Source organism: Anabrus simplex, chromosome 9 (genome assembly GCF_040414725.1).
Source record: "Anabrus simplex isolate iqAnaSimp1 chromosome 9, ASM4041472v1, whole genome shotgun sequence".
Lineage (NCBI taxonomy): Eukaryota > Metazoa > Arthropoda > Insecta > Orthoptera > Tettigoniidae > Anabrus > Anabrus simplex.
The window spans coordinates 156309045-156322826 of NC_090273.1; the positions used below are offsets into that span (position 1 = coordinate 156309045).

The following is a 13782-nucleotide window of genomic DNA, read 5'->3' on the forward strand; positions in this document are numbered from 1 at the left end:
TGCATATCTACTTAAATTCAATGATAATCAAATATTATGCAATAAACAAAAAAAATTAGAGGTTGGTTTGCCACGACTTATCTCACTTGGGACAGTATATATACTCACACTTGTATACTTAAACTCCCATTTTCCTTGTTCAGGGAAAGCAGAAGAAAATGTTATTAAAACGCTTAATATGCATACAGTTAAAGCATGCACCGACGACATGCTGAAACGTATCGGCAAAATACACCAGGAAAACTGAAACACTGACAAGAAGACACAATGCGCTAACTGCGGTGCACTAGCGTACCATAAAAATCACGGCCGACTTGATGCGTCGCTCTAGCTAGCTCCTTACCGGCCTTGACAATCGGGTCCACGCACTGTAATCGGAGTAGTTACACAGCTCGACACGTGGCGCTGGCGGCCGACCTATTTGCGGTAGAAATGCATACTTCTTTATGGAAAATATACTGACTTTGATTGCCGATTTATCGTAATTTAGAGTTGCGGAGAATGTTACATAGGTTAATACTGTTAAAATGATTAATCCTAAAGGTTACTTTCGTTGATATTTGCCAAAATAACGTCCTGAAATGAAACTGCAGGGAGATGACTTAGTCCAGCTGACGTTCTGATATTGACTCTGATTGCCGATGTATCTTAATTTAGAGAATAAAATAGTATGTTACATTGACTAATATTGTTAAAATGATTAATCCTAAAGGCTACTTTCATTGATATGTGCCAAAATAACGTCATGAAATGAAACTGCGGAGGATGGAGTAGTCCAACTGACGTTCCGTTCCTTAATTGTGAGGAATAATAATAATCGTTTTTATTATCATGGCATTTAGATACATAGCAGAACTTACCACAATACTTTTGTCTTCTGATGTTAATAGGTCTATTGCGATTAAGAATCATTGTTCAATTAGAGTTTTAAAATTCTTCAAGCGCTGCTCTCAGGAAGAGGGCTGGACAAAACATAAAAGTCTTACTTTTTCCATATTCGTTGTATGCATAAAATAAATATTTTGACTCAAACATGTTTCAATTTTAATTTCATTATTTACCGGTATAGTTTCAGATTACCGGTACATTTCATACATACCTTTCACTAGAATATTAAACACCGGGCAAGTTGGCCGCGCGGCGTGCAGCTGTGAGCTTGCATCCGGGAGATAGTGGGTTCGAACCCCACTGCCGGCATCCCTGGAGATGGTTTTCCGTGGTTTCCCATTTTCACATCAGGCTGTACCTCAATTAAGGCCACGGCCGATTCCTTCCCACTGCTAGCCCTTTCCTATTCCACTGGCGTCATAAGACCTATCTGTGTCGGTGCGACGTAAAACAAATAGCGAAAGAAGAAGAATTTTAAATAAAAATTCAGTGAGAGAAAAGTATTTTGAGTAAATAAAATGTAAACTGTTCTCTGCTCGATGATGCTGATGATGATGCTTGTAGTCTAAAGGGGCCTAACATCTAGGTCATCGGCCCCATTGTTCAGGTAACAACACTTCATACGTTGGCCTTAACGTCATAACAGTAGTGATTCTTACTTGTCAATGTTTAAATGTTAAAGTTCAGATTATCTTGGATATAAATATGTTGTGTTGCTGTCATATGGCAAATACGACACCGCCTAAAGGATTATTCTATGAAAGAAAATTCATGGGTAAAAATACCTTATTAGCGTGATTAGCTGCCACTCCCGGAGGCCCGGATTCGATTCCTGGCCCTGGCACGAAATTTCAAAAGTGGTACGAAGGCTGGAACGGGGTCCACTCAGCCTTGGGAGATCAACTGTGTAGAGGGGGGTATCGATTCCCACCTCAGACAACCTCGAAGTGATTTTCGATAGTTTCTCACTTCTCATCCAAGCAAATGCCGGGATGGTAACTATCTTAAAGCCACGGCTGCTTCCTTCCCTCTTCCTTGTCTATGCCTTCCAATCTTCCCATCCCCAACACAAGGCCCCTGTTCAGCATAGAAGTTGCGGCTGCCTGGGTAAGGTACTGGTCGTCCTTCCCAGTTGTATCCCCGACCCGCAGTCTCACGCTCCAGGACTCTACCCCTGAGGTGGTAGAGGTGGGATCCCTCACTGAGTCCGAGAGAAAAGCCAACCCTGGAAGAGTAAACAGAGTAAGAAAGCAAGAAAGAACGAACGAAGATAAATACCCGAAATAGAAACGGAAAACTAAGATGAGAGTGCTATCTGCTTTTAGCCACTCCGTAGTTTGTCCTGGTCTACAGAGAATTCGTGAAATGATTTTGCTCTTTTTTTCCTGTTCAGAATACCAAAAAGGCACACAGCAATATATATTCGAATATTTCCTGACACAGTTAAAGAAAGGCAAATCATCACACCATTAAAATCGAATTAGCGCATAAATTAAAATCCTTGTTCAGGACGAAGTTACAGCGAGAAATCACTTTGTTCTTATTTCCATAAAATTTCTGCTCGAAGTACGAAAAGGTGCACAATAATATCGAAAATTCCAAGATTTGTAAACACAATTTAAAAAATATTATCACCACACTATACAATAAAAAATTAACTCACTAGCGCATATTTCAGATCCCAATATCAAGCCAACAAGCACCTCATTGCGAACACATTGCCAACATTTACGACAGCTAAACCATATAAATAAAACTGGAAATGCGGCAATTTGCGGTATACAGCTTCCTGTCAATGGGTAGTAGGCCAGCGCTCCAGCGGCATTACGGTGAAACTTTCCAATTACAGCTTTATGCTGGGCTTCACAAGCGATTGTCAAGGCCGGTATAAGGAGCGCAGCGAGGGATCCAGTTGGCCGTGATAAAAATATACAGTGACATTCAGCAACAGGAACAGGAAACACTTCAACTATTTATAAGTAAGGGATTCACAAACGTCAGATTCTCTTTGCGTCAGAATGATTTTGTTATATCTGCTGTTTCATGAAAGTATTATATGTATTTCATTCGTTTATGATTCCCATTATTGTCTGTATATTTCAGTCATCTGAACCGAGAGAAGTGTATGATTAGAATTAAATATCCGTAATTATATTTTTCATATAAACGTCAAGCACCGTGCAGTGCAATGAATGTGTTTCTGATCATAAGTTTGTCCATAGCGTGAGGAATGTCATTTGCCTTCCTATTTATTTTCGGAAACTTTTCGCTTTTCGCTGTTGTCGGAATGAGTAAATACGTTATAGGGAAAGGGTAAAATGTTGCCGCATTGTATTATGCGAGAGCATTTACGCAGTAATGATTTGGGACCTGATGGAAGTTAACCTAAAAGTGTTAACCTGTACAACTCTTAAATAACGCTCACTCTTCACAGCCAGTCTTTTGATTTTGAACTTTGTTGAAGGTCGAATTTGGAATGAACGATTTTGTAACATTTAGGTCATTATTTTTATGGTGTAGTTTGATGGGTTACGGTATTGATACACAAGCCGACCATATCAGTTCACTCGTATAAGTACGCCGTCAAATGCTATTACGGTACAAGGAAGGAGTAGAGGTGCTAAAACGCTGGGTTTTTATACTGTTGACCTACCTACCGTAATTGGATATTAGTTCTCTTTCTCCACAATTTGCTAACCACAATAATAATAATCATAGGATTGCAATACTTTTGATTTGATGCCATTTAGGTTTTCTGCGTGCAGTTTCATCGTTTAATTTTACTCTGCCACATCCATTAGTGTTAAGAGTGTTAATAGAGGATGGTTGCCACGTTGTATTTCCTCTTTAAACAATAATCACCACCACCACTATAGTTTAAATATACAGTCTTTTTCATTCCCGATGACAAGGTTCTAGAATCAAAGGTTAGTCTACTATTTTGGAATATAAAAAGGACTGAAAAGCGTCTTAGATTTAACCCCAGACAAACTTTTAAGCAGACACAACATTCTCATATTGCAGAGACCTTTGTGACAAGTAACATAGAAAACTTTGGTTTCTGTTCAAAACATATCTTTCCCAAACAAGGACTAAGAAGAAGATCTCTAAAATGAATATCCTTCTTCCACAAGTTGATGATAGGGGAAGCATTGTGGACCTATGAACAAGAAGGCACCATAATACTTCAAACTGAAAGATTGACTTTCACCCCTGACTCCAGTTTAGGACATCATAGCAGAAGCAGCATGATCATAGCCAGAGACCTTAACTGCAGGATAAATACCTGCAGAAGTAGGGAGCTGCTACAAATGATGATGGAAGAGGGTTTAAAGGGCTCACACTGCAGCAGCACTACAGAACTAATTTCCTACAAAGGTACATACCTTGAAATAGCAGACCACAGTGTGTTTTACTAAGCAGCAGAGACTCCAGTAAAGAAGCACTGCCCAGTTCCAGCAGCTTTCAACATAAAGGGACTCAAAGGTATAGGCCTATAGGCCACCACTTGCAGTACATCTCCAGGGAGATAGATGAAAACATATTACAGGAAAATAAAGATAAGCATAACGTCCTTGAAAACAGAATGGGACCTAGATGCTGCAGCCGTGGCTCTCAAAAGCATAATTAAAGCGGCAACAAACAAAGAATACATAGATGGTTCAATAAAACATGCTATCCAAGGAAGAAGAAAGTTCTGCAAGCATTTCACACAGACAGGAGGACCTATAGTACCCTCAGAAGAGGATGCAAGAAATTCCGTAAGAAGACACAGAATGATTTTATGGTATTCGAAACAAGCAGGTTGGTCAAAGAAGAAAAAAAAAGAAAACCCCTACACAGCCCTAAAACCACAAAAGGCACAAATAATGGGGAAAATAGAGATGCATGCCTGGGAGGAACACTTCATCATCCTAAATCAACAAAGAACCACTGCAGCATACGAAACGACACTGAACAATACCGCAGAAACCTTAACAGATTTCCAACAGGAAATTGAGGAACCTTATCAGCACTGAAAAACAAGAAAGCAACAGAATTGTATGGCATCTTTAACAAACAACTCAAAGCAGCAACTGATATACTACTTCCAGTCCTCATGGGACATGCTGAATCTCTGCCTTCCTACAACAAACATCCCTGCAGCATGAAGGATATTGACAGTAGGGATGCTGTACAAAGGGAAAGGTGACCTGCACAATCCCAACTCCTACTGAGGGATCACACTGTTTTCTTAAACTATTGATTAGGTAAATGACTAGAAGACTAACAGAAGAAATTGCCAATGTCATTCCTGAAGAGCAGTTTGGTTTGAGGAGAGGCAGGAGCACAATACAAGGAATGAAATACCTTATAGACAACATAGAGGAGAGAGTAAGGTTCCTACGCAGTGTTTATCAGTTTCTCCAAAGTGTTTGATAGACTGAACAGGACTCTTAATCTGCTCCAAATTAGACCAGATGGTAGAGCAAAACATAGAGCTCTCCATCCTGAGTCTAAATTTCAGACATTATAACCACATCCAAAAATATATGTACAGTATATATATTTTTTACAATTTGGTTTACATCACACTGACAAAGAGATGGCAACAATGGGCTAGGAGTGGGGAGGAAGCGGCCATGGCCTTAATTAAGGTACAGCCCAAGCATTTGCCTCGTGGGAAAATGGGAAATCACGGAAAATCATCTTCAGGCCTGCCGACAGTGGGGTTCGAACCCACTGTCTCCCGGATGCAAGCTCACAGCTGTGCTTCCTTAACCGCATGGCCAACTTGCCCAGTCCAAAGAAATAAGGCAGACAAATGGAGTGCTGCAGGCAGGCCCCCTCAGCCCACTGTTCCTCACTGTAGCCACACATGATGACAATCAGGAGATAACAGAAGAAGCAAAGGAGTAGACGACATGGTGCTAGGGTCACACAACATCAAGGAGCTGCAGAAAAATATGAGCTACAGATAAAGTCAGAGAAGACCGACTAATGGTCTTCGGGAAGGGTGGACACCTCTCCTTAAAGGACAAAATATTTCTCAAGAGAGAATGGCTACAGACTGTAAACAGTTTCAAATATTTAGGTCTAAAACTACAGAAAACAGCATGCTCGTTCAGGATCCACACTACACACAAAGAGCAGTAGCTGCTACTAAAGCTACGTATGACATTACTGTACAATATCAAGACACCCTGAAAACTGCCATGGGCCTGTTCGAGATCAAAATAATCCCCATCCTCACCTATGGGATAGAGATAACTTGGAAAAAGTTAAGCTAGAGAGACCACCTCTGTATGGAAAATGTTGGACCGCTTCCTAAAGGCGGCCCTCAGAGTCTCCAAGTACACAAAGTCAAGACTAGTCTACGAGCTCACAGGAGAACCCTTCCTGATAGAGGCCTGAGATAGAAATTCGACTTGCCCTCCACAGATAGCTGGAGGAGGTTGTTGGAAGACAGGGGGAAGAAAAGAAAAGGAGGGAAATATGGACTGATTCCCACGCTACAGAATCAATGATAAACAGATTATGGACCAGTACAAACCAAGAGCTACGTCATTTTGTGAACTCTATGATGGTATACGGCTACAAAATGTGCCAAATAGAATTTTACCTCGACCAAGGGCTGAACTGCCTACATGAACTCTGTGGCAAATACTGCAACTGTTGATATGAAAAATGGGTGAAATCAATCCTAGACTATTGTGCAGACTGATCTTGTCAATTTTTGCATAATTCATATGCAGTTCTTTCTTATCAAAATCCAACTACAGTACCTCTGCCAGGTCTGAACCCACGATCTTGGGATCTGGCGGCCGGTCCTTTACAATTTTACAATTATGTTCATTATCATTATAATTTAATTGTGCTTTGCTGGCGGGACCTAGAGTTTACAGTGCATTATGTCTTCTGGTATGGGCTAGAGCAATTTTGTTACTTTCATTGATCTGTCTCAGCTTTATCCTTGGCTTTGACAAAATGAAAGTGACTGAGGTATGAGTGATACTAGTAATGCCATTCCTTCTGCAGCCAGTCCCTGTTATGAATGGTGTGAAAATATTGCTCATAGGGTCAGTTGGTGCATGCATTTCAGTGGGCTTGGCAGACTGATATGTAATAGCAACTTCTGGCTCGGTGAGGAAAGCAATGGGAAACTACCTCACTCCTCATTTCCCTAGTACACCTCTTCAGTGATGCCTAGGCCATATATGACAGCTAATGGCGGAGCTGTTGAGGATCCAACCAGCCTTCGGGCTGGAGACTAAACAAACAAACAAACAACATAATTTAATTTTTATGCTGTTTATAATTTATGTCCGGCTCCTTGGCTGTTGTTAGCCTATGGTTCAGTGGTTCCTGTTTCAATTTCAGGCCGTGAGGGGCATTTTAACCCCTTCTGGCTAACTCCCACTGTGGGTGAGGGATCCACCTTAACCGCTACCTAACTTCCATGGACCGGTCGAAACTGGCTAGAAACTGCCAGGAGTTGAATTTGGGCCTCATAAACTAGTGAAATGGAGTAAAAAAGGCATATACCCAAAACAGAATGATTAAAAGATAAAACTTAGTTTATTAACATAAACGAGGTAAACATGAACACAAAAGCAAAATAGGGAGATACAAAGGGGAACAGGTACTCACATACATAATCCTTGAGAGTGTCGTAATCACAATCGAGTCTTTTGAGTCATAAAAGTCAATCTCATGAACTTTACACAGACGCAACAGAAACGTAGCGAAAAGTGTTACAATCATATTCAAATCCTTTCTTTTTTTTTCTTTGACAGAGATAATTAAGATTCGATGTCAAGCATTTCTTTCCCAAGGGTAAGACGTTAATAACAGACGAAAGAAGCAGCCTTCACACAAAAAATACAATCTTCGCATCATATAAGACAAAGCTTAAAAATCAATTAATTTTCAAAGAATCACCGATCTCAACAATCTCCCAGGAGACTGTATCCCCCAGAAATCAAATGCCAGAGAAGCAAACCTGGCAGAAAAGTAACAAACAAGGAACACAAGGAGATTAAAGGAGTTGCCGTAGTTACAAAAGTAAATAAACATATCTTAAATGAAATAAATAGAATTGAGAGTAAAATCCCAAAAATAGGCAAATAAACGGGCAGATACAGCCGAGATAATAGTAAGATAAAATTAATAAACACTAATAATAAAGCAACATCCTTAAGATACTGTAAAATAACACAGATCCAGCAATCACGCAACACCAGCACACACACACACACATACACACACATGCAGAGACCAAATATGCATGGTAGAATAAATAATATAGTGTAAAGACATGTTATGATAAGACTCGTAACAGCATGACATGATAGATAGATAGATAGATAGATAAGAAATGGGTGAGCCCTGTCTTCGCAGAGCTCCACACGTAGGTCTATGAAGACCCTTTGTGCCCCTTAAACGGGTTTGCCTAGTCCAGCCCTAGTGCTCTTATAAAGGATACCAGTGTCCGGATACTGACATTCCTGATGTCTTCCAGGCTCACAAAATGTGAGCTAAGGTATCGATGTCTAGTGCTTGCAAGAGCCTCGCACTGACATACCACATGCGCATCTTGTACACATTGGATCCTGGGTGATTTTCATGATGTGTAGGTGTCTCTGTAAGGTATTGTGGCCTGTTAACAGTCCAACTACCATTCTCATTCTGGTCCTATTCAAATTCATTAGGACCTTTTTTAACTTTGGCTAGGCCCTTTGATAAGTTCACGTGCCTGCCTTGCTATAGTTAACCTCTTCCAAATATCTAAGTGAGACTGGTTTGTCCTCTGGGATATTACCAGTCTCACGCTTCGGAGTGACACTCCCAGGAAGGGCTCTGGTCCTGTGAAAGAACCTTTTGAGCCTGTTTCGCTAGTTTGTCAGCTTCTTCATTTCCACTGATACCTGTGTGCCCAGGGACCCATAAAAGGGTAACTGAGCTAAATTCACACAGCTGATCTAACATCCTTTGGCATTCCCATACCAGTTTTGATGTTGTTTTAACTGCACATAGTGCTTTTAGCGCTGCCTGGCTATCACTGCAAATAGTGATGCGTCTTCTGTGTCCAGGCATATTCCATATATATACAGCACAGGCTAGTATTGCGTATACTTCGGCCTGGAAAACAGTAGCATATTTACCCATAGGAAGGGAGAGCCTTGTCTTAGGCCCCCAGACCCCGGCACCTGTGCCCATCTCCGTCTGCGAGCCATCTGTGTACCATGTACAGCCCCCAGACTTAAGACGGGCCCCAATATCTGCGGCCCGCTCCTCCCTTGTGGGTATCACCACTGTAAATTTATAATTCAAGTTAAAGCTAGGCTTCATCAGATCCCTGATCATCATTGTCATAGGGCAAGTCTAGTGAAGCCTTGTAAGAATAGAGGCATGACCTCTATTCGGGTTTTTGAAGGACCATCCTCCGAGTGACTAGAGGCGATAGGCACTCATTCCCGCTATTACCTTAACATATAAATGTAAGGGGGGAAAACCTAGGATGGCCTCCATTGCACATAATGGTGTAGTATCCAGTGCCCCTGTTATTCCTAGACACGCAAGTCTTTGGAAACTGTTTAACTTGGTTGTCACAGTTTTACTCTCCGAACCTATCCACCAGACTAAAGATGCATAGGTGATCGTGGGCCGTACAATAGAGATATAGAGCCACTGGACCACCTTAGGTCTTAGGCCCCAAGTCTTCCTGACGGCCTTGCGACAGGCCCACATAATCTTGCGAGCCTTATCCACCTTATAGTCTGTATGTTTCTTCCAACTCAGTCTTGCCTCAAGGATTACCCCTAGGTACTTGACTGAGGTTGTCTTAACTAATTTTTTCCCAAATAGGAAAGGCTCTGACAGTCCGTCTAGCCTCCTCCTCCTGGTAAATACCACGAGCTCCGTCTTATCAGGATTAACCGACAAGTCTGTCTCGTGGCACCATCTTTCCACCCTACGTAGAGAGCTCTGTACGAGCTCGGAAACCGTGCTGGGGAAATTTCCTACCGCCATCAGGCTTATGTCATTGCATAGCCTTGGGCGCATATTCCTCCAACATTTAACCTGGTAAATAGTTCATCCACTACCAGACACCATAATGTTGGTGATAATAATCCTCCCTGTGGACACCCCCTGTCTATATTAGCTCTCAACATTACAGCGTTGAGGGTAAACAGAACTTGACGGCCCTGCAGTGAGGCCATAATCCATTTTATGAGCATGCTGCTCACTCCTCTTCTCTCTAGACTACGTTCTATGGAGCCCAAAGATATATAGTTAAAGGCCCCTTCTATATCTAGGAATATAACTATAGCAAGTTGTTGCTGATCCAAGTCACTCTCCAGCCTAGAAACTAGCTGGTGTAGTGCCGTCTCAACCGACTTCCCTGGTTGATATGCATGTTGATGAGAATGCAGGGGAAAGTCTCTTAATACTTTCTCCCTGATATGTCTATCCACCAGTCTTTCCAAGGTCTTAAGTAGAAAAGACGTTAGACTAATGGGTCTATAATCCTTAGGTCTAGTACATATATGAAGACCTTCTGGGTTAGGTATATACACCACCTTCGCCTGACGCCACAAGGAGTACGCGTACCCCATAGTGAGACAGGCTCTAAAGATTCTGACCAGGTATGTTATAAGGACACCCCCCCCCCCCCCCCCCCGCTTCCTGAAGAAGTGCCGGGAACATCCCATCCACCCCTGGGCTTTTGTAAGGGGCAAAGGATTCTACTGCCCACTTAACCCTTCTTGGGGTAACAATCTCCTTCCAGCCACTTTTATCGGGTCTAAAGGATCCGCTCGATTCTACCTCACTATTCGTGACTACCGAACCTGGAAAGTGGGCATCAAGCAGTAAGTTCAGGGTCTCCCTCTCTGTGGATGTGTATCTACCCGAAGGCGACTCCAGTGAGCCCAGCCTTGCCCTTCTACCCAAGGTTAAAATTTTATGAAGCCTTGCCGCTTCATGTTGACTTTCATGGAGTCACAAAACTGTCTCCAAGATTTCCTAGAAGCCTTTTTTGACTTCTGACTTGTACCTTCTTTGATGATGATGATGATGATGATGCTTGTTGTTTAAAGGGGCCTAACATCGAAGGTCATCGGCCCTGTACCTTCTTTGTGATTCTTTGTAAGAATCTAGGCTTTCTTGATCCTGAAGTTCCCTGTATTTATTCCAGAGCCTTCGTGTATTTCTCCTCAGGTGTTCAAGATAACTATTCCACTTGAAGCTTCCTGTTACTCTTTTTGCCTTAACAATAGGGCAGTTTAATTCATAAGAGATAACCAGTGTCCTTGTGAGAAAACTCACACTGAGCTCCAGCTCCTCTTTGTTTTTAATTATATTTGAGGGTCCTCCCTCCAGTCCCTTCCTCACGTCCTCCCTAAAAGACGTCCAATCGGTTCGTCTAGGGTTTCTATAAGACGGGATCTTGAGGGAGCCCTCTATATAAATCACAATGTGTCTATGATCTGACAAGGAAGGCTCCAAAGAAACCTTCCAGTCTTTAAATTCCTGTATGATTCCCATGGAACCCAGGGTAAGATCTATGATCCCCTCACTCCTATTATTAATGAAGGTAGGGGTATCACCAATGTTCATGATCACAAGATCAGTTATACATAGAAATTCTATGAGGTGCTCTCCCCTTCGGTTTGTATATTTACTTCCCCAAATGCTGTGATGAGCATTGGCGTCACATCCTACTATGAGGTTTAATCCTTGTTTCCTACAGTATGTCACCAGTCACTTGAACTCCTCCGGCGGGGATGGAGATTCAGAGTCTCCTGGGAAATATGCAGAGCAGACAACCGAGCCTTTGGCTGTCCGCCCTCTTCATATCTCACTAGGACTGCTACCAGGTCTCTAGTAATGAAGCCTGGTATAGCCCAGGCGTTGTGATCTTTAACTAATATACATGCTCTAGGCTTCTCCTCTGCTATTCCACTGAATAAAGTGAAACCTGCACATTTTAGTCCCATGATATGCCCCTGTCTAAGCCAGGGTTCTCGTATCAGGGCGACCGAAAACCTGCCCTTATGGATACTTCTAATAAGTACCCTAGAGGCCGCTATGCAATGTTGTATATTTGCTTGTATGAAAGTAATCATTCTTACCTTATGCGGTCTCCGGAACGTGCTGCTCCGTCTCCCGCGATGAGTCTTGAGGCTTGGCTGGCCCAGGTTCCTGTCCGGGCTCCCGCTCTTCGCCCCTGTTGGTCTCTGTATTGTCTGTGGTGGGGTTGGTCCTCTGCTTGTCACACTTGCCCTCCACCAAGGTGCAGGTAGCCACATGCACCCCGCAGAAGATCTTCTTCCCCACCACTTTCTCCACGTCTCTGGAGTCCATGCTGACCACAAGTCGGACACCTCTCTTGTCCTCCTTGCGGTCGTAGACCCTCCAGCTGGTGGGACTTAAGCCATGGTTTTGGCGTGCCATTCTTCCCAAAAGGACGTTATTGTCCTTTGGTTGTCCGGGTATCCAGACCATGACTCTTTTGTAGGAAAGAAGTTTATCCATGCCCACAATTGTGAGCCTGGCTCCTTCCCACGGTTGTATACCTGTAACAAGACTGGAAGGCCATACTACAGTCTCGTCGTTTTCTGCTATAATGACGGCCGCACCTCTCGACAGATAGCAGTCCAGGAACTGAGGCTTAATGGGCCCCTGCTCCAGAAGCTCGTCTATCAGATTGGTGATAGCCTCTTCCACAACTTCCACCTGTTTCTCGGTTAGCTGCTGGTCAGGATATCCTACAGGTACTATGGCCATCCTGATCCCAGCTTTAGCTATCCTGGCATATTCCACCTTGGGTTTTTTGCGGGTCTGCAGGTCTTCTTCTGGGGTTGCCCCCGACAGAAGTCGTTTCCCCGCTGGCATCTTGGTGGGTGGGGTCCTCTGTGCCCTAGAAGCAGAGCCCTTTTCAGGGTCCCGCCTCTTGTGCCCATTGGATGCCCCCACAGTTGTTACTGTCGTGGTATTAGAAGGCCCTTCAGCTCCCGGAGTTAAGCCCTCTTTGGCCTGCTCCCAGGCCTTTAAGGCCTTCTTATAGCTCCTCTTCTCAGCGCCAGAGCGCTGTTTCTTCTTCTTCTTCTTCTTCTTCTTCTTCTTCTTCTTCTTCTTCTTCTTCTTCTTCTTCTTCTTCTTCTGGACCTGTAGATTGCCCACCTCTTGAGTGAGCCCTCTAACTGTCGAAGATGAACTATCCAAGGGTATCTCCGAAGAGTCCCCTTCAGTTGTTGTTGTACTAGTGTTTCTCTCGGAGGCCCCAGAAGAGCTCTCCGGTTTATGGATGGCTACCGTATTCATTCAAGTCCCACGAGTAGTTAGGGAAATATATGTCCCCCCAGGTAGAGCCCCGCATACCTGGGTAAGGCTACTTACTTCGAGAGGGCGCCAAGTATCTCGAAGGCTCCGTTCAAGACACATCTCCCATGTGCCATGCACCCCATTGGCATGGGTCGCATTACACCTTAGGGTTGGGCGGTGCTTTAGCTTCCTCCTCCTTGTATACCGAACGGTTACCCAATGGGGATCTATTCGGCATCGCAAGAAAGGAGCTACTAGTCCCCCTCACCACGAAGAGGATCTTCAATTGAAGAGGGTAACCAGGATTAGCCCCCTACAATTGTAGAAGCACACACGAGGGGGAGCATGACAGGAGTAAATCAAAGGCTCGTGAGCTTGATCAGAAATTTGGGTCGCCGCAGTATAGGTCAGGCTCACGCAATCAACATCGTAAACAAACCACAACACACACACACGCACGCTAAATAACATATTCATATTGCCTGAAAAGGTGAACATGAAATGCACAGCATTAGCGTTAAACCATTTTAACAGAACATAAGCTCAAGCCAGACGTCGAAGCTGAAGAGAATAATAAAAGGTCTC

General features: G+C 43.2%; 1 protein-coding gene across 2 annotated transcripts in view; it reads right to left on the reverse strand.

The window, feature by feature from the left end:
• LOC136881133 (transmembrane protein 87A) overlaps positions 1-238 on the reverse strand; it is a 174204-nt gene extending 173966 nt beyond the window's left edge. For both annotated transcript variants that reach the window (XM_067153802.2, XM_067153801.2), the window contains exon 1: positions 109-238. In XM_067153802.2, the coding sequence (XP_067009903.1) occupies positions 109-210 (102 nt within the window). In that variant the 5' untranslated portion in view covers positions 211-238. The remainder of the gene's footprint in view (positions 1-108) is intronic.
• Positions 239-13782: the final 13544 nt, after the last annotated feature.